We start from the raw sequence: 27,451 nt of genomic DNA, 5'->3' as shown, positions 1-27,451 counted from the left end.
TAATATTAATAAATATACAATGTAAGAAGTAAATAATGACTATACTTCAATAAATAAGTAAATAAATAATCTTTTCAAGTAATTGCTAATACTTCTGACTAGATCTAAAGGTCATTGGCACTTTAGGATGGATTAAATTAATCTCGGATTGTGTCTTATCACTTGGTGATGATAACTGCAATGAAGAAATTGAAGTTTTGATTGGGTGCGGGTGAAGCAAGTCATGTTGAAGTAATGGCAGCATTTTCATTTATAGGCAGGCCTGAAGGCAAGGGAAAGGGTGCTGATAATGAAAAGCTGAGGGCACTCAAGGGCAACAGGTACAATATGCCAAAGATAACTCAGCCTGTTTCAAACTTTTCCAGTGAGAGAACTGTGTTCAGATTTCTTCAATTGCATGGGATCCTATTTATACTGGCAACTTTTTTTTTATACTGGCAACTTTACTTAAACTTGTCCTCAAGAACCTTGCCTTTCATACCTTACTCCTAATTCATTTCTACTACTGGTGGTCACCTCTGTGAAGAGGAAACTGTTAAGCAAATAGGGCCAGCTGGCCCTAGTTCAATTTGTGAAAAGAGGCAGCTCTACCTCTCTCACCTCTATTTGAATCTTAGCAGGGCCTTTAAAGCCTTAACCTAGCAAGCATTCCCCAAGAGGAAGGTTTTCTGATGTTTTGTTTTGTTTTGGTCTAGAAGGTTTTGAAAGCTCACCTGGGATGTTGCTATCACTGCATGTCCTTCTCAGAGGTTAGCCAAGGTGCCAGTATAAAAGGGAGGCTGGCCATCTAAGTGGATACCTCAGTGATTTTACTCTCATGTTTCCATGTCCAATCCTGTATCATCACCCTGAATAATCCCAAGGATTTCAGAAGGAAATAAAAATTCATTTTTCCTTACAAATAGGTTTAAAACCCTTTCCTTAACTCTAAGTGTTTGGTGTGGGAATCTCATACACATTGTATAGGGCTCCCCAAATGCAAGGAAAGCTCTTGTCTCCATTTAGCTCATTGGGGTAGACAATCTATAAAGAATGCTTCATAGACTATAAAAGAAAGGACAACAATTATATTCCTTTTTCTGTTTCTCATCCTCACTAAAAGATACAGCAGGTGGAGTGAAGTTTGAAGGAAAATAGATTTCTTCCCTCTCACTCTTAGTGAATGCATGGTGCCGCTTCCAATCCTGCCCCATTTTTTATTAAAAAAATAACATCTAAAAGCACATGGTAGCTTGGAACTGCTGGTAGAGGAATTGGATGATTTAACAAAAGAGACACTGACAAAAACACATTTTTTTTTACAATACTATAATTATAAAGTTGAAGGCACATCCTTGGCAGAATATGATCAATTACATGCTTATGGAAAAACAAACTACTGAATATTTTGACTACAGTAGATGATTATTGCACAACATCGTCCACTGCTGTTTTGGGTATCAAACAATGTTTAACAATGGTTAGTTAGACATTTCTTTAACTAAAAGCCTAAGGTTGAGACGCCTGGTTTTGGCCACAAAAGGCATTTATTATCAATGCCATTACAGAAGCTCTTTTAATTGAAGAACAAGAATTCACGCTTTTGTGCTTTATCTGGTTATTCATGCCAGATAAACTTTCAGAAGGACTACAGAAAGTTCGTGTAAAAACAGCTAATAATTTGGCATGAATCTATATTTTTTATATTTGGTAAAATAATATTTTTTTAATATAGAAAAGTAAGAAACAAAAAAATCCAAAAGGAGTGATTTTAGGAATGTTTCTATTCTTACGAAAATAACCAGTAATCAAATGCCTCACCCAAAGAAAATTACAAAATAGAGCAAAATAAATATTAAGAAAAAAAATTTTAAAGCAAGATCCACATGTAATGGAAAAAAAATCTCTAAGAACATACATTCTTGATTTTTAAGCTGTGTACATAAAGGATATGCTTTAAATTTTTGGAAACATCTTGTCTACACTGCTATTTTAAGCATTCTGAACAAAGAATATGTCCGATAAAAGAGTAACTTTTAAAAAGTTTAAAGCACAATATAAAATTATTTGTTCACAAGGCATCAAATCTAACACTCTAAAATGCTGATACTAAACTAGGAAAAATAACATTTCTATTTTCACAAATGACAACCATACTTCTTTAGACTAACACTAAATAGTTACATTTTAACCTTTGAAATTTAAAAGGCATCTTTGGATATTTAAGATAAAAGGCGCCCCTTATTTGAGTCTAAGTCAGCACTCAGTACAAAAACGTTTTTGTTATCTTTCAGACTGAGGGCATGGTTGCTGAGTGAATACAGAAGAGTGACAATGGAACAACAAACAAAAACCTTCAAATATAAAATTCATATATAAGTCCATTTTCCTTCTATATGGGATTTGTGTATATACGTCATGATATGAATAAACATAGACACATATGCACACATTGATCAAATTTGTTCTCACTAGTAACTCATTACTAAAAGCCAGTTACTAACTGAAAGCAATGTTTTTGATCCCCTCTATATATCACCTCTCTCTCATGTGAATTCAGCTGCTCTATGATGCTAATGGGAGTTTAGAATTGCATGAGATTTGTGGAAGAGAATTCAAAGATGGTTATAGATATTTAAAGCAGGATTCTTCCTAAGGAGCATGTTTTCTGTCCTGGTAGTAAGGGCTGAAATTACATCCTTGATTTTTCCCAGATTATATAGGATCCTTTTCTTATTGCCCTATGCCATGTGTGGTCCATTGGCATGTGGGGCCAAGAGGACAACTCTAACACACACAATAATAAAAGTAGTAACTGGCTATATTCAAGTGCTTCAGAGAAAGAGATAGAGTGAGAATGAGGGGAAGAGGGAAGGGAAAGGAGGGAAGTGGGTAGAAAGAGAGAAAGGTATTTCTTTTTTCAGAAGTCTATATTATGCATTTGTTGTATTAGCTATTTCTTCTAGAAGAAACAAGTTGTGGTATGACAGGCCACTAGAATTAAAATAAGAAACAAATATTAAAATTCAAACTGAAAACACAGACGATGGCATAGGCATTGGCTAGACACACAAACTCATTCATATTTCATAAAAATGGGTTTACTTTTCTTTATCAAGTTTCAGTTCTCTCATTAAGATAGTTGAGATAAAAATGACATCTTTTCCAACTCTGAAAAGTTAGCATGGAATTATGTTATAAACTTTCTTGTGTATGTATGAAAGGACAAGAGAAAAGGTAGGAGAGGAAGACACTCATCCTCCACTCCCAACTGATTTCAGACTCTGCCCTGATAAAATGATTTTTAGTATTTATTAGTGATCTCAAAGGGAAATAAGAACTATCATTTACTGAGTACAAATCTTATGTGCCAGGCATTGTGCTAGCAGCTTAATCTATGGCATGGGAACAAAATGTTACGAATTTATTTATGAGTTTTCTTCACTTACATAATTCTGTACATGAAATCCATCTCACAGTTAACAAGGATTTTAAATAGTGATACAAGCACCAGATCTCTGGCCAGTGTATTAATTCCCAGGCACTCACAGGGGAACTTCTAAATTTATATGACAAGGAGAACAAGCCCCTGAATTTGTTGACCACACTAGCTAGCAAGTGCAAATGTTTTAAACTAGAGAAAGTATAGATTTGCCTAAAAGGTATTACAACCTAGGGAAATTTTCATTTTTGTATTACAACTTATTGTGTTTTTGGTAAGAGCAGCTTTGAGTAATAACATTAATAACATTATTTTAAAGTCATTTTGAGAGATTATCTAAAACACTAAAAGATAATGAAAATCTGTTAAATTATAAATACCAGCTAAGGTCTTGCATCCTCTCCAAAAAAGGGCAAATTTAGTGAATCCACGTAATTTTATATGACCCGTACATGTTAAAGATGGTAGTGTCAAGCTTTGAAAAAAATCAATTGTAGAAGAGGCTCACAATCTTAAGCTTCTGGACTGAGGCTGACAGACTACGCTAAGAACAACTTACAGCTGAACAACTCAGCAGGAGTGAATTGAAAGCTTGTGCAGAGCTAGGGAGTCACTGAAGGAAGAATCTGATATATTCCTTACAACAATGGGAAGATGGGAAGCATGGAACCCTATGGACCCTTATGGTCTTTTGAGCTACAAGATAAAGAAACGAACAAGATACTGGAAAAGTGTAAGTTATTTCTGTCAATGAGAAACCATTTATACTTAGCTCACTCGAAAGAAGATAACAACAACAAACAACATACTGGGGCATCTAAGAGAGCAACTGCAAAGACAAAGATGCAGGAAGAATGGAGGCAGGGTGAAGAAAGCCTGTAATAAATAAGGCACACCTATTTTGAAGTAGTTTCTACTGTTTTCCTTCTAAAACTAGATGCTTCAGTGCTTTGAAAGCCATTGCTTCCAATCTGGCAGGGCTAGGGCTCAAGAATCTCCTCAAGATTATGTGCTCAAATCTTCAAATTTTTAATTATCTTTTTCTTGAACTTTATTTTGGTCAGAAAATTATCATTTTAGCAGCAAGTCAGCAATCTTCAATTATAGGACTGGTAAACCTCACTGGTCTATCTTATCTGTTGCTAGTGAAAACAAGAAATGCTGGAAATTCATTTTCAATAAAGCTAGGTTCTGAGCTGATGCCCTGAAAAAGATATTTTTGCCATTAGACACATGCAATTCAAATAGATACCCTAACATAAGAGCATGAGATCAACATAAAATTCTGCAATATTGTAAAAAGCTAAGGTGACCATGAATGCTGTGTCAGTGCAGAACAACTTCATCAAGCAGCACTCTGTGTCTATTACAATGCACTGTCATCATCTTCCCTGAAGTCTCCCACCAGGAGGGAGTGCTTATCAGGTTCACTGGTACCAACGCTGTTTAGTGACCGTTTATCAGACAGTAGTGAGTTTATGGAGGCTCTGCTGTAATTAACAATCCGGTCCAGCAAACCCAGTTTAGGAGAATTTCTTGAGGTATCATCTATTCCAACATGAACGCTTATTTCCGAAGGGCTTTTCTGTCCCATCTGGCTTCGAGCATGCAGTTCATAATTCTCGTAAATTGGTTTCCTGTAACTGGAAAGATGCAAAAGTACACTCGTTTGAAATAACCAAATGTGAAAGAAGCACTTGTTACATTCAAAAATGAAAAGAGATTTGCCTGGTGTGAAATGTATAAAGGTGATCCCTGCTAGGAAAGCAGCTCAAAAGGAGTTGTGTGGGGTCACGTGATCAGAAATCCTACTTCTCAGAGCCAGTGTACTAGATTTCACCCCACTCAGTGCTTGTGGTTGCTATATTTAGACTACATAAGGTGATAATTGCATAGTTAATATTTATTATTAAGAACAGTTTAGGCTTATCATTGATTGCTACAAGAATAAAATCTAGCAAGACTGACTATGGATAAAAGAAGGACTGTAAAATAGAAATGTGAGCAAACCATCATACTTACAGTTTAAGGAAGAGAGAAGAAAGTACTACTGAAACAGATGAAGCAGCCATTGCAGCAGATCCCATCCAGGGCTGCAAAATCAAACCAATGGGCATAAAAACCCCTAGGAAACAAGTTTGGATTAGTTAGAGCAGACAGTACTAAACAGATTACCAATGTGTTCCTAATACATATACAGAAATCATTTCCTTGTTTGATATTTATTCAGCAATTTACCCTCCTGTTGGTGGAGATTTATGTCGTTGCCAATTTTCACTAATAGAATGTTGCTGTGAATATGTGAACTGTGTCTCCCAGTCCATGTGTCTGAGAATTTTGCTAGGGTACATACCTAGAAGTGAAACAGCTGAGTTGTAACACAGGCACACCTTCAACTTTAGGTAGATATCCCTCAGTTGCTCTCCAAAGTGTCTGTACCAGATCTTAATCCCTCCAATAGTATATGAGGGTTCATATTCTACAACCTCATCCACACTTGGTTTTGACAGACATTTTAAAATTCGCTCGTATGATGGGGATGAAGATAGACTTACTATACTTTAAATTTTTATGTGCTTATCTATATTTTCTACTTTTTCTACAGTGATCATATATTACTTGTATAATTATTTAAAAATAACTCGTTCCATGAATTAATCTCTCTGGACTTAATTCTTTTATACTTTGTCCTCTCAGCATCTGTGTGTCCCTGTTGATAAACAGTTCTGTCATTTTTCTCATGTCATTCCATGTCTTTGTCTCTTAAACAAGAGAAAAGAAGAAAGTGATAACTATTTCTCTTATGTTATTACTAATGCCTACCAAGCTCCTAAGTAATGGGGATGATCAGATGCTGATTAAACAATTTTAAACTGCTTTTTCTTGGTCATATTCCCTTGTTCATTTTCTCTCTCTCTCTTATCTGGTACCCAAACTTAAGAAAAAAACTGCTGGCTATTAGCATGTTAAGAAAAGTCTCTGTATGCTATAATTACAACTATGTAACAAGACAAAAACTGATACAGAGTAATTATATCATTTTTCCTTGTTTATGTAGGTTTTAAATTTTTCAAAATACGTAATTGGAGGAAAAAAATAAGGTAAAATAAAATAAACCTGTCAGAATGCATATATATTCTAGGCCATGATGAACATACTGAAAATTTAAATTATTGATTTTAATATTACCTCTTACCATACCAGCAGGCTACATAAAAAGCTGAGCTCAAAACTAATAATAAGAAGACTAAAACTTCCAATATGACAGGTCTCTAATGACTTCAGAAAAAAAGCAATACAAGTTAACTGTCACATACCAGCAGCTATGGGAATTCCAATCAGATTATAAATTAGAGCAAAGACAAAATTTATCCGAATCCTCTTGACTGTCTTCCTTGATAAGTCAATACTCGCCACAACATCCAGAAGATCATTCTGAGAACAGAAATATGTGATATTAGCAAGAGACTCTACTTATATTTGATACTATATATACTGAAGATGATGTGTACCTTAGCATAATATGTGAATTAACTACAAATTTCAGATATTGTCAAAAATTTGAGTCAGCCTTCAAAGATGTTTGTCAGGAATTTTTCTCAGGGCTCTGAAAACACTTTTAGGGTTGTATGCTGGTATAGGGACTAAATCTCATTAGAATAACCTCAGCAAGTATTTGTTGAAGATAATTTTATTGTAACTATATCCCCAAATCTTATTCACTTTAGAAGCTTGTCATTCTCACTTGCTTCACTGAACTGAGAAGGACTGGAAGTATTAGTAAGACCTCTCAAACTCCCATCTTGAATTCTCCCCATTTCTATGGCTGGGAGCATGGGAATTAGAAGGACAGAATCATTGTGTTCAATATACTTTACGACACTGTCCCTGACCATGTAGATAGCAGTCTCACACTCCTCAAAGTTCAGGCCACAAGACTTACCCTTATCAAAACCACATCAGCTGCTTCAATGGCTACATCTGTGCCTGTGCCAATGGCAATCCCAACATTAGCCATCGCCAGAGCTGGGGAGTCATTTATTCCATCTCCTACCATTGCTACCTGTTTCCCTTCCTCCTGAAGTTGCTTCACCTTAGCAACCTTGTGGGAAGGTAGAACTTCAGCAAACACCTTAGTAATGCCAACCTATGTGAGGAAAAATAAACTCCATTAATTTCAAGAAATATTATTGAGTACCTGAAATATAACTCAGCAATAATGAGCCATCATTTTCCACCTATCAGATGTCCAAATTTTAAAAGACTAATAATATCCAGTGATAACAAGGATATGGGGAGATGAGTTCTCTTATACACTGCTGGTGGGTGTTTAAATTGGTACTGTCTTTTTGGAGGGCATTTGGCAGCATCTATCAAAGTGCACAGATCATTTGGTTCAAGTAATTCCACTTCTAGTTATAGTTTGGACATACATGTGCATATATAAAAGGATGTATATCCAAGGGTGTGTATTACTGCCTTATTTGTAACAATAACATTTCCAAAACCATATAAATGCCCCATTATTAGAGGAATGGTTAAGTAAATTATGATATATCCATACCATGGAATTCAGTGCAACAATGGACAAAGCTCTGAGGCATATATGCTGTTATCTAAAAAAAAGCAAAGTGCTGAACAATTTGTACAAAGTGATCCAATTTATGTTGAAAATACCAGAACTATACATTTGTATATGAACATATATGCATATGAAAAAGTATAAAGGGTAGGGCTGGACAGGGAGCTTGGGAAAAGGGTGACTTCAACTTTTTACTTTATAGCCTTCTGTATTTTCATACAAGAATCTATTTATATATTATTTGTGTTATTTAATAGAAGAGGGGAGAAGGCATTCCAAAGTAGAAAAGACCAATATGAGAAAAGTTTTAGAGGTAAGGCAAATGAGTGGGTCAGTAGCAGAAAAATGCTATCAGAGTGATACATTAGGAAGATGGTTCCATCAGTGGTACTTGGGATGGACCAGAGAGAGATGTGCATGGAGCTACGGTAGTATTTCAGGCATGAGAGGATGAAAGCCTGGATAGGGCTGGCAGCACTGGTGAAGACTGTGAGCAACATTTCAAAAGAAGCATCAACAGAAACTGTGTATGATGTCATGCAAGCATCTCATGAACTAATAAGCAAATAGCTTTTTATTTATAACAGTAGAGACAAACCCCAAAGTCCTTCCTGCGCAGTGTGCCAGTTCTTCTTTAAGGAACCAGCTATGGCTACTCAGGGACAACGAAAATAATAGGTAATATAAATTTTTTAGCACTTGAAGGCAAGAAAGAAAATATACATGAAGAAATAGAAGTTAACACAAACTCCCACCCCAACAACTAAGTAAACCCATTACCTGAGAAGCAATAGATCTAGCTGTTTTACTGTTGTCTCCAGTCATCAGAACTACTTCTAAGCCCATAGACTTCAGAATATGGACAGCCAATTCTGCTTCAGGCTTCACTGTATCAGCAATAGCTATCAAGCCACACAACTCATCTAATATAGGAACACCAGAAAACAGAATTTGGAATATGGTGAAAGCAGAATAATATTCTGACTTAAAATTTCAGAAAGAAATGAATTTTAAGTGAAGTTGTTCAGGGGTTGGCTTAACTCAAAATATCCCCCAAATCACATGAACTTTATACCACAAACCCTGCTGCAAACCTCCATATTTGGTTGTGAAAATTTCACAGAGTGAGGTAGGGATTACTAATGAAGGTAATAGTAAGAAAACAAAAAGAGAGACTTTACTGGATACTAAAAAACTCATTTTCTGTCTCTTTCTTTTCTTTCTTTCTTTCTTTCTTTCTTTCTTTCTTTCTTTCTTTCTTTCTTTCTTTCTTTCTTTCTTTCTTTCTTTCTTTTTTTTTCTTTTTACATTTTTTATTGATTTATAATCATTTTACACTGTTGTGTCAAATTCCAGTGTAGAGCACAATTTTTCAGTTATACATGAGCATATATATATTCATTGTCGCATTTTTTTCTCTGTGAGCTACCATAAGATCTTGTGTATATTTCCCTGTGCTATACAGTATAATCTTGTTTACCTATTCTACAATTTTGAAATCCCGTCTATCCCTTCCCACCCTCCGCCCCCTTGGCAAGTACAAGTTTGTATTCTATGTCTATGAGTCTGTTTCTGTTTTGTATTTATGCTTTGTTTTTTTGTTTTTGTTTTTTAGATTCCACATATGAGCTATCTCATATGGTATTTTTCTTTCTCTTTCTGGCTTACTTCACTTAGAAAGACATTCTCCAGGAGCATCCATGTTGCTGCAAATGGCATTATGTTGTCGGTTTTTATGGCTGAATAGTATTCCATTGTATAAATATACATCTTCTTTATCCAGTCATCCATTGATGGACATTTAGGCTGTTTCCATGTCTTGGCTATTGTATCATTTTCTTTCTTTAGAGAAGTATTAGCCAAAAGCCCCAAACACTTCAGCTAATTTAAAGGCAAATGAAACTGAAAACTAATTAATTTCTTTTTTGTTTTTCTTTTTACGGTGAAGGGGTGGATGGAAACAAAACTGGTATTTTATACCGGGAGAAAAAAATCACTGCAAGGAATTATTTTACATTAAAGACAAAAGTAAATGGTATTTTCTACTTCTTCCTGGACCTAAAAAGCCCATAGTAAGATACTGCCTTCATATTTAGCAAGAATTATAAATGTTGACTAATTAATCTCACAGCTGGAAATTTATCCTAAGAAATAATTTAACAAAAGAAAGCACCTAAAATCTCAAGGATGTTTATTGTAGTGTTATTTACAATAATAAAACATTAGGAATAGCTTAAATTTCCAAGGGAATTATTAAACTAATTATAGTATATAAGTCTGATAAAGTATACTGCATTAAAATAGAATTGGAAAATTATTATTAAATAAAATAAGGTAAAATAAAATAGTATGTGTACAAGGGATTAAATTTTATTCAATTTTATTGAGGGAAAATTAATATACAATATAGTGCATCCATTTAAAAACAGTATATGTATTAAAGGGGAAAGGGAAGGGAGGGATAAATTAGGAGCTTGGGATTAACAGATACAAACTACTATATATAAAACAGATAAACAACTAGGTCCTAATGTATAGCACAGGGAACTACATTCAATATCTTATAATAACCTATAATGAAAAAAATATGAAAAAGAATATACATATATGTGTATAACTGAATCACTATGCTGTACACCAGAAATGAATACAACATTGAAAATCAATTATACTTCAATAAAAAAATTAAAATAAAAATAGTATATGTACTAATATTGTAATTCTGTACATGTGCATGTATATATACCCAGAAATGGAATATGTGCAATTAAAACTGACCTTGTTAGGATGATGAGATTATGAGTATTTTTTACTTTGCTATAAATTTTAAACTTTGTTTTTTTTTTTTTAATTTTTAAAATTTTGTTTTTCTTTGTTTTGGGGGAAGGTAATTAGGTTTCTTTTTTAACGGAGGTACCAAGGATGGAACCCAGTACCCTGTGCATGCTAAGCGCTCTGTCACTGAGCTATACCCTCCCCCTGCTATAACTTTAATGTTACATTATTTTTAGGTTGAAAAAAATTCTTGATTAGCCTTTTTTAAAAACATAGCCTATATGAGACTGAACACTGAATAAACCTGACTTGATTGCCTTGGAGTCACCATCTTCCCGCACAGCTTTGCTGGGTGAGAGAAGACGATGGTGGTGGCAAACTCAATGACATGACGCTTGGCACACATTCCTAAACTCTTTGATTGCCCAAGGGCATACAGCACGGCCTTGGATAAGTACAGATTGAACTAAGGACTGTGCTTTCTTAGTTTCTTGCCAAAATTGGCTGTCTTTTGAAAAAGACTATAAATGTAGGAATCTGAAGTCCCTACTACCATTAAATCTTCCACAAAGAGCACCTTTAACTGGAAGGCTTACTGAGGATTTCATTTTAATACTCTGGTTGCCAATTTTGAAGGAGAGAGGAAAAGTAGAATTGGAAATTGATGAAGGAATTCTGATTGAGGAAAGGAGAGGAGGAAGGGCAGGAGAACCTTGATGAGTGATGACATAATTAATATACTTCAGCCTTTGTTTTCTCTAGTGAAGATTCTATGTTCTCCATTGTTTATATTTGGGCATAATTTTAATTAAATAAAGCATAGTCTTTAACTATTGTAAGGGCTGCAGGGCTACAATAAGCAAATTCTGCTCCCAAAGTTCACAGAGTGCAGGCAGCTGGGTACTACTTTGAAAGTCATCAAAAATGTGGAGAATAAAATACTTAAGACCAAAAAACAAAAAAAAAAAACAAACGCTATAAAGGAAAATAACAAAACCAGGCAAATGCAAGAGAATTTTAAACTAATCAGTAACAATTATGTATTGCTGATATTTTACTTTGCATTCAGGCTACTTTTGAATAACCCTCATAGCTCAGACGTCTCTCAAAAATACACATAAAACAATAACTGAGATCACGACATTGAGTCATAGTGTACTTATGGAAAACCTTACCATCAATTGCCACCAATACAGCAGTCCGACCTTTTCTCTCATGTTCAGTCATGGACCCATCTACATCATTATTAATGACAAGACCATTTCTAATCATCCACTCCCGGTTACCAATGAGAACTTTGTACTGCTGAGCATTAAGAGCATCTGAAAGAAAGTACAGAAGTAACATTTAGTGAGCTTGTTCAATACTTATAACAACCCTGTGAGGGACATTCCTCCCGTCTAAACTTGCACACTCAGTACATCGGTTTGTTTGTTTGTTTGTTTTGGTAGAACACAGCCTATGACAGTAATTTTCAAATGTTCAAGGAATATACTCTGCTCTTCCATGGCTCTGAGTGTTTAACAAACTCCATTATAGTCTTCAGGAGCCAATTCAAATGTTTCTTGGTGAAGCTTTCCATTTGAACTTTCCATATGATCTTTCACAGCAACTGAATTAAATTCAAAATAATTACTGTGTATCCGTACAACCATCAATAGTTAGACAAGAACACAGAACCATACTGATGTCTCATTTTAAATGTGTGACCACTAGCTTTAACTGGGCTCTTAGTGTTATCTGGCAATTCTACTACATTCTCCTAGTCCATTCATTCTCCATTCCTTCCAGATGGCTATTTAGATCTTCTCTTTTCCCATTCTCATACCACATGACGACTCTGCTTCCTACTTCAGGAAGAAAATAAAAGCCATCGGAAGAGAACTTCCACAAACTCTCACTGCCACATCTACCCAACTACCTGTGCCTGTGTACACACTGATCTAGCTTCTCTTCTGTTATTATAAACTGCCTCTACTCCTATTTAAGGCCAACTTCTCTGCTTGTGTACTACATCCCCCTCCTTTGCCTATTTTAGAACATCTTTCTAACAATTCTCCCCTCTACAGCATAATCATATTTTCTGTTTCTGCTATACATAGCCTTATCTTTAGAAAGGAAAACAAAACAACCCTCTCTTGATCTCACTGACCTCTCTAGCTCCTGCCCCATTTCTCTGCTTCCGTAACAGCAAAACTTCTTGACAGTGTCATCCTTATTGGCTGCTTCCAATTCATACGTTCCCATTCTCTCGAGAACCCACTCCAATAAGGCCTTTGTCTCTATTACTCCAAAGAATCGTTCACACAGTACACCAGTGATCTTTAATAAATCTAATGACTGATTCTTAGTCCTCAGCTTACTTGCCCTATCAGCAACATTTAACACAGTTATCATTCCCTCCTTGAAATACTTTCTTTGCTTGGCTTCTGGATCACCACAGTTTTAGAGTCATCTTCTCACTCACCACCTTTCAGTCTTCTTTGCTGACCCTTCCTCATCTCCCTGACCTCTTAGTTTGTAGTGTTACAGGGCTCAGTACTGAAACCTTTTTTCCCCTCTATCTACTCTCACTCCTTGGTGATCTTATCCAGTCTCGTGGCTTTAAATACCATCTATATCAGTGCTGTCCAATAGAAATTTTTGTGATGATGGAAATGTTCTACATCTGCTCTGTTTAATACAATAGCCACTAACAACATGCAGCCACTGAGCACTGAAATGTGGCTAGTATGGTTAAAGGCTGAATTTTAAATTCAGTTCAATTTTAATTAATTTAAATTTAAATAGTCACATATAAATAGTGGTTACCATATTGGACAGCACAGATCTATAAATGGATGACTCCCAAGTCATTACCTCCAACCCAGTTTGTTTCCTTGGAACTCCAGACTTGTGCAGCCAACTGCCTACTTGATATTTCCATTTATATGACATCTCCAATTGAGTATCTAACAGGCTCTCAAACTTAACATGTCAAAAACTGAACTCCTGATCAATTTTCCTCAATATTGCCCCTCCTGTGATCTCCCCCATCTTGTAACCATCCTCCTAAATTGCTTAGGCCACAAACGTTGGCCTAATTCTTGACTCCTGTTTCTCTTATACCCCATTTCCAATCTGTGAGCTTAATCTGTCAGCCAGCTCTCCCCACAAGATACACTCAGAATTTGACCACTTCTTAGCACCTCTACTGTTACCACACTGGTCCAAGCCACCAATGTCTTTCACCTAGATTACGGCAACAGCCCATTAACTCATCTCCCTGCTTCTGCCCTTGTTCCTACCCACTGCAACATTGTATTTTTACTAGACCAGCCCAAGTAATATTTCTTAAACATTAAGTCAGATTCTGTCACACCTATACTCAAAACCCTCCAGGGGTTAGGGTATAGCTCAAATGGTAGAGCACTTGCTTAGTACACACAAGGTCCTGAGTTCAATCCCCAGTACCTCCTCTAAAACTAAATAAGTAAACCTAACTATCTCCCCAACACAAAAATAAATTAAATTTAAAAAAAAACTCTCCAGTGGCTTTCCATCTCAGGGTAAAAACCAAAGTCCTTTCAATGTCCTTACAAGATTTACTCCAGTGCTACCTACCTTTCTGACCTTGTCTCTTACCCCCTTCCTATTTATTTACTCTGTTGTAGCTATACTGTTCTTCTTACTGTTCCTCAAACTAATAAAGCACACTTCTGACTCAAGGCTTTTGTACTTAACATTCCTCCTGCCTGGAATGCTCTTGTCACAGACATGCACATGGCTTTCCCCCGCCCCCTCCTCAGGTTTTTGCTCAGAAATAGCCTTCTCAATGAGCCCTACCCTGATCGGCCTAGATAAAATAGGAAGCATTCCCTATACCCCTTGCGATTCTTTTTTTTTTTTTTATAGCACTATCTCCATCAGACGGACTATATATTTTCTTCTTTATTTGTTCACTGTCTTGTGTTCTCCCACCAGAAATGTAAAGTCCATGAGATAGGGACTTGGTCTATTCTGCTCACTGCTGATTCTTTAGTGTTTTGAACAGTGCTTAATAAAAATTGTCAGCTGAACAAAATTACTATGTGTCAGTGTGCCTGATACTAGTTTATAGACAAATAATAAAGAAATCATAGTTTAGTAGAATCAGGTAGGTAAATGAAGAATCATCATGCACTGTGCCTAGTACCTCCAGAGATTAAGTAGAGTTATGACTAAGAAAGAAGAGAAAATATCTCTGCCTATGTATGTCAGTCACTGAAGGCTTCACTGAAGAGAGATGTGAGCTGAGTCTTCAAAGATGAGAAACCAGTAATATGCATAAAATAATGCACTGTAAGTAGAAACTCTAAGTAGTTCCATATGGATGGAACACAGGTTACATGGGTGGCAGTGGAAAAAGGCAAGATGCAGGGAGGCAGAAGACATATCACGGGGAACAGATCTTGAACAAAGTCCAGAGAGGACTGGATTCTATCCTGTAGGAGACAGAAAGCCTGTAAAGCCAGGATCCTTAACAGATTTCCATGGAGGAGCTTTAAGTTATATACAAACCTCCAAAACATAAATTTTCTGAGGGGTGGGCATGGCTTTTACCATATTCCTCCAAAGGTTCATGACTCAAAAATAGGTTATAAACTACTGCAATAACAAGTTATTGGTCAAAAAGTGATATAATCAGGTTTGCATGTTAACAAAAACACTCAAGCACAAATGGGTGGGGAGGTCCAAGTACATTTAGATGTGCATATCATGTTTTTGGTTAGGTGAATAAACCAACAAGAAACCTGAGAAACAGGCCTTGGCTAGAAGAGATGGATTTTAGAGTGGCAGTGGAAACCTACAGGTGGTAGAATAAACGATGAGCATGAATGAGATTGTACACAGAGAGTATGTAAAATGAGAAAAAGACAAAGAACAAAACCCTGAGGACACCCAACATTTGAGAGCAGGAGAAAAGAGGACTCAGAGGAGGATTAGAAAGAACAGCCAGGTAAGGTTCGAGGAGAATCTAGAGAAAGCAGGATCATGGAATCAAGGGACAAAAAGTTTTTTTAGGAAATTAGAAATGGTTACCATTGTCAAATGTCTTAGCGTGGTCATGCATCAATGAAGACTGAAAAGTGACCACTGGAGAGGGGAATAAATGAGGTCATCAGTGGACTTAGAATAGTTTCACTAGTATGAATGGGGCAGAAGCCAGACTGTGCAAGGAAGAAGTGGATTCAGCAAGCCTAGACTACTCTTTCTAGAAGCTTGAATATAAAGGAAAAGAAAGACAGATAAAATCTAGACAGGCATACAGTGATTTTGATGGAAGGAATATTTACACGTTAAGGAGAAAGAGCTACTACAGAGAGCTGTAAAATGAAGGAAGCAAGGGGACATAAGAAAGTGAAGTCCTTGAGGAATCAAGAGAGGATGGAATCGAGATTGGCCAAGATGGTGGAGTAGAGGGACGCTCGTAGCTTACCCTCTCCCACAAATACACCAAAACTCACATCCACGGACCCATCCAGCCAACCAGAGCACCTGCAGAACTCTGACAGAACATCGCCCTCTTCAAAAGATAAAGACGCCAAAAAAAAAAAAAAAAAAAGACAAAGATACCAAGAATCTGGTAGGAGAAAAGGAAAAAAAGAAAGAAGAAAAAGCAGAACAGTGTGGGACCGGTCTCGTGGGTAGGGAGCAGCAAAGGAGGCATAGCATTCATTTGCTGAATCTCCCCATCTCCAACGGAGAGGTCAGTGGGACAGAGGAGGAGCCTCTGAGGCTCGGATCCGTATGGAGCAGCCCTTGACCAACAGAACTAAGTTAAACGAGCACAGAGGGTCTCCGCAACCACCAGCCCTAGAGGCAAAGAGGCAGGTGGGGGATGGGACAGGCTACCCGAGCTGGGTGGAGGACTGGGGCAGGCTGCACAGAGGCAACCCCGGGGGACTGCATGGTACTGCATGCTGTGGATGAGTGGGTACACAGAGCAAAACAACCTGGGCCCTCCATAAAACAACACGGCTGATGTGCCCTGGGGGGAAGGGTGCCATAACCCCTAGCTCTGAAAACCTGCAGAAGGTTTTCAGGAGAAGAGAGGTGGGTGTCAGCCACAGTTGACATATCCTTCAGTGCTTAGCACCCAGGCAGAGGTGAGGTCGAAACCTGAATCCGTACCTAAGGGCTTAGCAGCCTCATAGGCGAGATGGAGACTTGTTTACAGCCCAAGGCAGATAGGCCCTTTCTGCCCTGGTACCTCTGAGAACTCTTGCCTCCAATACAAATGAACGAGGAGCTGAGTTCTGCCACAGAGCAGGTGCGGGGCTATTCTGCCATCTTCCCAGAGCCTGCCTAGGGAGCACGGACCTGAGGTGGAGAAGGCAGCTGCACAGAGCAGGGGAGCAATCAGTACCAGGAGAGGGCAGGTTGCCACCCACCTTCCTGGCATGAGTGCAGCACCTGACCATGATGCTGGGACAGGGAGTGACTTGCCCGCCTACCTTGCCTGAGCACAGCATCTGACAGCAGCAATGGGAGAGGAAGTAACACGCCTCCTACCGTACTGCTGGGAGGGGGCGCAACCTGCCTGCCTACCCTATGGGACCACGGCATTAAGGGTGGCGTGACCCACCAGGAAAAAATGTAAGAGCACAGCACCTGACCAGTGTTGGGAGGTTGTGTGATCTGCCTGCCAACCTGCACTGGGAGCAGCACAGACCAGGGGCGCTAATGGAGGGCCTCTAGAAGGAGCAAGCTGACTTCACGCAGCAGGGCAAAGACAGAAAGATCTCTCGATAAAATCATAAAGAGCACACAGTCTCCACAAGAACACATCCTCCTTTTTCTTTTCTTTTTTCTTTATCGGTTCTATTTTCTATTACTTTTTAATTTTTAGTTTTTAAACAATTGTATATGTCTCCAGTTTTAATCCCTTTAAATTTTTTCTTTTAAAATACTTTTATTATTATTGTTTTTTAAAATCCACCTCATTTCATTTTTATTTCTCTTGGTTTTGATCTCCTGTTATTGATTATACTCAGGTTTCAATTTTTTTTCTATTTTTTTTAAGGTTTTTAAAAGACGTCTCCACTCGATTGCTATTTTGCTTCAACTTGCTGTTCTGTTATTGATTATACACTATTTCAAACCTTTTTTTCCTCCTTTCTTTTCAAATTCTTTCTCGCTCTTTTTAACTTTTATTCCTGCATAGGCTTTAGATAGATAAATAAATAAACTCCTTAAGGACCATAATAGATAACTGATACTCCATAAGCCACAGTGCCAGAGACATATGAACAAGATGATGAAGCAGAGGAACTGCTCCCAATTAAAAGAGCAGGAGAAATCCCCTGAAAGAACGATCAATGAAACACACATTGATGGCCTACTGGATCAAGATTTCAAAAAAGGAGTGATCAAAGGACTGAAGGAACTAAAAGAGATAGTGTTTAGAGTATAAAATATGTCAAAAAGGAAACTGAAGGTATAAAGAAGAGCCAAGTAGAATTGGTAAACTCATTTGCAGAGATTAGAGCTGATCTAAAGGCTGTACAGAGCAGGCTAGATAATGCAGAGGAATCAATAAGTGACCTAGAAGACAGGACAACAAAAAGCACCCAATCAGAACAGCTGAGGGAAAAACAAATAAAAACAATGAAAACAATATAAGGGATCTATCGGATAATATAAAGTGTGCCAATCTATGCATAATAGGGGTTCCAGAAGGAGAAGAAAGAGCAAAGCAGATTGAAAAGGTTTTTGAAGAAATCATGACTGAAAACTTCCCAAACCTAAAGAAGGAATCGGATATCCAAGTACAGGAAGTTCAGAGGGTCTCAAACAGGAAGAACCCAAACAGACCCACACCAAGACATGTTATAATCAAGACGGCCAGAGTCAAGGATAAGGAAATGATCCGAAAGGCAGCAAGAGAAAAACAAAGAGTGAGTTATAAGGGAACCCCCATAAGGCTCTCAGCTGATTTCTCTATACAAACACTATAGGCCAGAAGGGAGTGGCAAGATATATTCAAAGTCCTGAATGAAAAAAAGATGCAGCCTAGGATACTTTGTCCAGCAAGGTTATCCTTTAGAATAGAAGGAGAGAGAAAGAACTTCACAGACAAGCAAAAACTAGAAGAGTTTAGCAACACTAAACCCATGCTAAAAGAAATATTGAAAGGTCTACTCTAAATAGAAACGAAATGAGAAAATCATAACTGGAAAGTTGAAAACTACCATGAATTACAAACAGAATAAACATGAAATTGTAAAAGAAGACATCTAAATCATTAAGAGTGGGAGAGGGAAGCAAGAAAATATAGTTTTATTTTCTTTGTTAAATTTTTTGTTCTCAGCAGGATGGGTTTGAGCTTATATTACTATCTGTATAATGCAAACAGTTACAGCAGTGGGTTAAAGACTTACAAAAAAGGGTAACCACAAGCCAAAAACTTACAAGTGAGTCACAAAAACTAAATAAAATCCAAGATAATACAAAGGAAATTTATCAAAACACAAAAGGAAGAAGAAGGAACAAAGGGGAAATACCAAATCAACTGCAAAAATAAGTTCAAAATGGCAATAAACACACATCTATCATTAATTACTGTAAATGTTAATGGACTAAATGCTCCAATCAAAAGACATAGAGTGGCAGACTGGATAATAAAGCAAAAACCTTCAATATGCTGCATACAAGAGACCTGTTTTAGGGAGAAAGTCATATAGATTGAGAGTGAAAGGACGGAAAAGGATATTCCACGCAAATGGAAAAATTAAAAAAGCAGATGTAGCAATACTGATTTCAGACAAAATACACTTTAAAACAAAGGCCATAAGGAAAGATTAAGAACGACATTTATAATGATTAAAGGAGTAATACAAGATGAGGATATTACACTCGTTAATATATATGCACCCAATATAGGAGCACCTAAGTACATAAAACAATTACTAACAGAAAGTAAGGGGGAAATTGATTGGAATACAACCATTGTTGAAGATTTTAACACTGCATTAACATATTAGACAGATCTTCCAGACAGAAAATAAATAAGGCAACAGAGAAATTAAATGATACAATAGAAAAATTAGATTTGGTGGATATTTTCAGAGCAATACACCCCCCCAAATAGGATATACATTCTTTTCAAGTGCACATGGAACATTTTCTAGGATTGCTCATGTACTTGGACACAAAAAAGCCTCAACAATTTTAAGAAGATAGAAATTATCTCAAGCATCTTTACTGACCACAATGCCATGAAACTAGAAATCAACAACAGAGAAACAAAGGAGAAAAAAAGGAAAGCATGGAGGTTAAACAACATGCTATTAAAAAACCAATGGGTCAATGAGGAAATCAAAGTTGAAGTTAAAAAATACCTTAAGACAAATGAAAATGAAAACACAACCACACAAAATTTATGGGACGCAGCAAAGGCAGTGATAAGAGGGAAGTTTATAGTGATACAGGTCTTCCTCAAGAAAAGAGAACAATCTCAAATAAACAATCTAAGCCACAAGCTAAAAGAATTAGAAAAAGAAGAACAAAAAACCCCAAAAGGCAGCAGAAGGAAGGAAATAATAAAGATCAGGGAGGAAATAAATAAAATAGAGATTAAAAAAACAGAAAAAAAAATCAAACAAAAAGCTGGTTTTTTGAAAGAGTAAATAAAGTCGTCAAACCTCTGGCCAAATTCACAAAGAAGAAAAAAGAGAGAGCACAAATAAGCAAAATAAGAAAGGACAATGGAGAAATTACAACCAATAACATAGAAATATAGAATATCATAGGAGAATACTATGAAAAACTATATGGAACCAAAATGGATAACCTAGAGGAGATGGACAAGTTTCTGGAAACATACAGTCCACCAAGACTGAACCAAGAATAAACTGACCACTTGAACAAAACGATCACTAGCAATGAAATCGAATTAGCAATAAAAAAACCTCTCTACAAATAAAAGTCCAGGACTGGATGGCTTCACTGGGGAATTCTACCAAACATACAAAGAAGAACTCATACCAGTCCTTCTCAAACTCTTCCAGAAGATTGAAAAGGACGGAATACTCCCAAACTCATTCTGTGAAGCCACCATCACCCTGATACCAAAACCAGGCAAAGACACTACAAAAAAGAGAATTATAGGCCAATATCACTGATGAACATAGACGCCAAAATCCTTACCAAAATGTTAGCAAGTAGAATCCAACAGCACATAAAAAAGATTATACATCATGACCAAGTGGGGTTCATCCCAGGGACAGAAGAGTGGTTCAACATACGCAAATCAATCAATGTAATACATCATATCAACAAGAGAAAGGACAAAAAGCACATGATCATCTCAATAGATGCAGAAAAAGCATTTGATAAAAATCAACATCCCAAGGGGGTGGGGTGTGGGAAGGGACAGACTGGGATTTTAAAATGCAGAATATTTAAACAAGATTATATTGCATAGCACAGGGAAATATAAGCAAGATCTTGTGGTAGCTCATACGAAAATAAAATGTGACAATGAATATATATATGTTCATGTGTGGCTGAAAAATTGTGCTCTACATTAGAATTTGACACAACATTGTAAAATGACTATTACTCAATAAAAAAGTTAAAAAAAATTCAACACCCATTTATGGTAAAAATTCTCACCAAAGTAGGTATAGAGGGAATACATCTCAACATAATAAAAGCTATATACAACAAACCTACAGCCAGCATAGTACTCAACGGTGAAAAACTCAAAAGCTTCCCACTAAAATCTGGGCAAGACAAGGCTGACCAGTATCACCACTCCTATTCAACATAGTCTTGGAAGTCCTAGCCACAGTAATCAGGCAAGAGAGAGAAATAAAAGGGATCCAAATTGGAAAAGAAGAGGTAAAAGTGTCACTATATGCCGACGACATGATACTATATATAGAAAACCCTAAAAGGTCCACACAAAAACTAATAGAGCTGATCGAAGAATTCAGCAAGATAGAAGGTTACAAGGTTAACGTATAAAAATCAGTTGCATTTCTTTACACTAACGATGAATTAACAGGAAAAAAAAGAAAGAAACAATCCCCTTTAAAATAGCACCCAAAGTAATAAAATACCAAGGAATAGATCTAATCAAGGAGGTGAAAGACTTATACACGGAAAACCATAAACCATTGATAAAGGAAATTAAAGAAGACTTAAAGAAATGGAAAGATATCCCATGCTCCTGGATTGGAAGAATCAGTATTGTTAAAATGGTCACACTGCCCAAGGCAATCTACAGATTTAATGCAATCCCTATCAAATTACCCAGGACATATTTCTTCAGCAAATGGTGATGGGAAAACTGGACAGCAGCATGTAAATCAATGAAGCTAAAACACTCCCTTACATCATACATAAAAAATAAACTCAAAATAGATCAAAGACTGAAACATAAGACAAGATACAAAAACACCTCTTAGAAGAAAATATAGGCAAAACATTATCTGACATATATCTCAAAAATGTTCTCCTAGAACAGTCTACCCAAGCAATAGAAATAAAAGCAAGAATAAATAAATGGGACCTAATGAAACTTACAAGCTTCTGCACAGCAAAGGAAACCATAAACAAAACAAAACGACGACGTATGGAATGGGAGACAATTTTTGCAAATGATGAAACCAACAAAGGCTTGATCTCCAGAATATATAAGCAGCTCATACAACTTAATAAGAAAAAAACAAACAATATATTCCAAAAATTGGTGGAAAACCTAGAGAAGCAATTCTACAAGGAAGAAATACAAATGATCAATAGGCACATGAAAAAATGCTCAGTATCACTAATTATCAGAGAAATGCTAATCGAAACTACGATGAGGCATCACCTCACACCAGTCAGAATGGCCATCATTCAAAAATCCACAAATGACAAATGCTGGAGAGGCTGTGGAGAAAAGGGAATCGTCCTACACTGCTGGTGGGAATGCAGTTTGGTGCAGCCACTGTGGAAAACAGTATGAAGATTCCTCAAAAGACTAGGAATAGACTTACCATATGACCCAGGAATCCCGCTCCTGGGCACATATCCAGAAGGAACCCCACTTCAAAAAGACACCTGCGCCCTAATGTTCAAAGTAGCACTATTTACAATAGCCAAGACATGGAAACAGCCTAAATGTCCATCAACAGATGACTGGATAAAGAAGAGGTGGTATATTTATACAATTAATACTCTTCAGCCATAACAACCAACAACATAACACCATTTGCAGCAACATGGATGTCCTGGAGAATGTCCTTCTAAGTGAAGTAAGCCAGAAAAAGAAAGAAAAATACCATATGAGATCTCTCATATGTGGAATCTAAAAAAAAAGAAAGAAAGAAAAAGAACATAAATACAAAACAGAAATAGATTCTTAGACATAGAATACAAACTTGTGTTTGCCAAGGAGGGGTGGTAGGAAGGGACAGACTGGGAGTTCAAAATTTGCGGATACTGAGAGGCATATGCAGAATAGATAAACAAGATTATACTGTATAGCACAGGGAAATATATATAAGATCTTGTGGTAGCTCACAGAGAAAAAGTGTGACAATGAATATATGTATGTTCATGTATAACTGAAAAATTGTACTCTACAATGGAAATTAATACAACATTGTAAACTGACCACACTCAATAAAAAATTAAACATCATAATTTGCATCAATTATAGACTGATTACAAACAAAATATTATAATTAAAAAATAAACACACACCAAAAAAAAAAAGAGGATGGGCTCTAGAGCAAAGATGAGGGGATTCATTGGGCAAGATGAGGGATTCTTCTTCCCCTGAAAATGGAAATATTCTCGGAGGGGGAAAAAACTTGAAAGAACACATGTCTTAGAACCTTCAATTTCTGTGTCAAAAGTAAGCCAGGTAATTCACTTAGGGAAGTAGAGGGAAGGCCATAGGAGATTGTGAAGGATACAGAAGGTTTGGAGCAACTGTAGCGAGAAATAAAAGAAGGACAGCTGAACTAAGATGGAAGATCAGTTAAGGCTAGACTTCATCACCTTATATTAGAATCATGGAGCACAATTGGAAACTGTTCTTGAGTAACCTGAGTGAAATAATTAGAAGGCCTACAGTAAACAGCTTTGAGAGAATAAAACCATGATGCCAATTTTTGTTTCTTATGTAAGAGTTCAGAATTACATATGTTAATAACTGTCTCATAATTGGCACTACAAAGAAAATTAGCTTACTTGAGAGCTGAGCATCAATGATCATGGTAGACGAAGGTGATGACTGTTCATTACTTGCATCTATTTGAATAATGTTATTTTCCTCTATCTTCCAGTTATTCTTATGTAGGAAGCCTTCAATATTGGTGACTTTACAGCTAATACCACAGCCTGGCACAACCTGGAAATCTGTACAGGTACCCAAGGTTTCAGTGTCCAGCTCCTAATAAATAAACAGAAGAATTTCCTCTGCTGTACTGATAATCCAAGGTCATCATTAGCAAGATCAAAGATTACTGCTGGTTAATTCTAAATGTTTAGACACATGCTACATGCCTGGTTAATTCTAAATGTTTAGAATAAAACTTCACTCATCATTGCCTATTTGACAGTAGATTTCGATAAGGATGAAGGAACAGAGCATTGAGTATAATGTTGAAAATTACAGGAGAACCTCAGAATCCTTTGTTTTAATCTGACTCTGTGAGATTTATATCAAGTTTAGGGAAAGAAAATGTGGAAAGTTAATCAATATTCTCTGTCCTTTCCAGCAGAGAATTACAAGTTAAATATATAATTCTACTCTCAGGTCAGTACAGGGCAAAGTGTAACAAAGAATGGGGCCTTTAGTTGCCAGAAGGCCTTTCTAGTACGACTCTGTGTCCTTAGTTAGCCAAAGAATTTTGGTGGCCATCATTGTTTCCTGGCTCTTTAGATCTTAATCCTCTCAGTTGTTTGATTTGGGTGTAAAAAAGCCAGGTTAGTAATAGGCAATAGGTAAAAAGGAAAGAACAAATAAAGAAATGGCAGCATCGATGGTAGAAATTGCCAGTTTAACTATAAAATTAGGTGAGATGATTTACAAAAAATTTATATACAAATCAATGAGAAAAAGGTAAACAATCTTATGAAAAAATAGGCAAAGGTTGCCAGCATACAGAATATAGAAAAAGAAATTCAAATGGCCAATATACATGAGAAAAGATGCTCAACCTCATTCATAATTTAAAAAATGCAAAGTAAAACATTAGGCACTATATATAAAAATAGATTAAAAACCCCCAAATTTCTTCTGTATAGCACTGGGAACTACATTCAATATCTTGTAATAACCTTTAATGAAAAAGAGTATGAAAATGAATATATGTATGTATATGCATGACTGGGACATTACGCTATACACCAGAAATTGACACATAGTAACTGATGGTACTTCAATTTAAAAAATGCAAAGTAAACCATTAATGAATAAATAATTTTTACTTACTAAATTGAAAAAAAAAGTATTAGTAAGAATGTGGGGAAATGGGCATTCAACTTCAGGTGAAAGTATAAAATGGTACAGCCTTCTGTGTGGGTGTTGGTAATATGTGTCATTGTGAGCACTGGTAATATTCATCAAAATGTAACTGCATGTATCCTTTGATCTAGCAATTGCATTGGCAGGCATTTAACATAGAGATAAACTTGCAAAACCTGACAAGAATGTTAACTGTACATTGTAAGAGCCAAAAAACCAATCATACAATGGAATACAATATAGTCGTTAAAAACAATGAGGCAGATCTATATGCCCTGAAATGGAAAAATCAGTTGATAATTTTTTAAAAGGTACCAAAGGTTGGTCATTGTATAACCTTTCCATAAAGTCTAAAAATTAATAAATGCTGGTATATGTACTAGAAATGGTTAACAGGTACACACTTCTGTGAGTATATGAAAAATTATTGAATTGTACACTTTACAAGGGTGAACTTTATAGTATGTGAATTTTATCTCAATAAAGCAGTTATTTAAAAAGACTCTTATCAGGTTACCACTTGTTAAGCTTTGGAGAAAGGAATTACGGAAGCAGGCAGGGAATAAGGCTTTCGTTTTTCATCATGTAATTCTGAACTATCTGAACTTTCGTACCATAAATATGCATTGCCTCTATTTTAATTTTTTAGTCAACAGGGGTTTATCTGTGTGGTAGGATTATAGTTAATTTCTGTTTTCATCTTTATCCTTTCTTCTATGAAAAAATTAAAACATATAAAATAAAATGAGAAAACACAAGTCTCTCTAACCTCATGTCAACTATATACGTAAATCATTAATAAACAAGGAAGAAATTGTACCTGCTTGCAGTATTTGGTTATGGCAGCTCCTAGAGGATGTTCACTGTTACTTTCAGCAGTTCCCACAATGGCCAGGATCTTATTGCGTGATATTCTGTTACTTTCCACTAGAACCTTTACTTGATTCACTACAGGGGTTCCATGTGTAATGGTTCCAGTCTTATCAAATACTACTACCTTTACCTGTAAGAAAATTAAAATACAATGCACCTATATGACTTGATAATCCTTAATATAAGCTTTCCAGAAATGAGAAAAAAGTTTACTTTGACAAACAGATTACTATTTTGTTTCTCAATAAACTGACTTTTCATTTAATTGGACTTAATAAATTGTCTTTGGGAGAATAATAGGAAAAAAGAATAAGGAAAGAAATACCCTTAGTTACACCTAAAAGCCCTCCCTTGCAAATGTACTGTCGATGTATGTTAAACAACCAGAACTAATTGTTAAGGGATGACTGTTAATAGGTAATTAAAAGATGCCTCTAGTGCCTCTAGGAAAAGAGAAAGGCTTTCAATACTAATAAATTCTAGATCTGTAGGGGAAATTCGGGCAGTAGGCAGATGATTATAAGAGAAAGGTAAGTAATTAAGTGTAAGTATGCACCAGAAAAGACCTGCTTGGTTGCTCTGACTTTATTGGATTTAGATGAGAAGCTTGGCCTGGGAAGAGACAGCTCAGGGAACCAATGAGAGAAACAGCCAAGACAGGAAAAAGGAAGAGTCTGGAATTAGAGAACAGTCACCTCACAGTAAACTCGGAAAACAAACCTTGAGAAATGAATAGCTTAAAGAACTGAGGTGAAAAGAGATATGACAACGAAATGCAAAGCATGATTCTGGACAAGAGAAAAAACAGCTATAACGGATACTATAGAGTCAGCTGAGGAAGCTGGAATGTGAACAATAGATTAGACGAAAGTATTACATCAATATCAATTTTTTGATTCTGATCTTTGTACTGTGGTTATGTAAGAGACTCCTTGTTCTTAGGAAAGGAGCCTCGTATTTCAGTAAAGGGCATATAAGAGTTCTTTAAACTATTCTTGCAACTTTTATTTAAGTTTGAAATTATATAAAAATTAAAAATTACTATAAAAATTAATAGCCTGTATTCATAGGCTAGATGAGGTTTCAAATCTGTTCTAAGTTGGATTCTGTGTTTACTACATGCATCTGTATATAGTTTAAATTCTCCTAATAAGAACATACTAAAAGAAACATAGTTTTAGTTGAAGTCAAGTAGCCTTGATTGAGATTGTGATGGAAATTCTAATATGAGAGAGGTCAGGGGCAGAATTATATTCCTGAAGTCATAGTTGCAAACTGTCAGCTGGTGGCAGCAAAAGCAGAGAAACTACAA

General features: G+C 36.3%; 1 protein-coding gene across 1 annotated transcript in view; it reads right to left on the bottom strand.

Moving 5' to 3' along the window:
* Positions 1–1,291: 1,291 nt before the first annotated feature.
* ATP7A (ATPase copper transporting alpha) overlaps positions 1,292–27,451 on the bottom strand; it is a 123,693-nt gene continuing 97,533 nt past the window's right edge. The window contains exons 16-23 of the mRNA XM_032476119.1: positions 26,087–26,269; positions 23,988–24,189; positions 11,954–12,100; positions 8,784–8,926; positions 7,365–7,568; positions 6,739–6,856; positions 5,444–5,546; positions 1,292–5,064 (exon numbers count right to left, since the gene is read on the bottom strand). Of these exons, the coding sequence (XP_032332010.1) occupies positions 4,788–5,064; positions 5,444–5,546; positions 6,739–6,856; positions 7,365–7,568; positions 8,784–8,926; positions 11,954–12,100; positions 23,988–24,189; positions 26,087–26,269 (1,377 nt within the window). The 3' untranslated portion in view covers positions 1,292–4,787. The remainder of the gene's footprint in view (positions 5,065–5,443; positions 5,547–6,738; positions 6,857–7,364; positions 7,569–8,783; positions 8,927–11,953; positions 12,101–23,987; positions 24,190–26,086; positions 26,270–27,451) is intronic.

The sequence above is a fragment of the Camelus ferus genome, chromosome X (assembly GCF_009834535.1).
Source record: "Camelus ferus isolate YT-003-E chromosome X, BCGSAC_Cfer_1.0, whole genome shotgun sequence".
Taxonomy (NCBI): domain Eukaryota; kingdom Metazoa; phylum Chordata; class Mammalia; order Artiodactyla; family Camelidae; genus Camelus; species Camelus ferus.
Note: the sequence above shows the minus strand (reverse complement) of the source record. Positions and strands in the feature narration are given on the sequence as shown.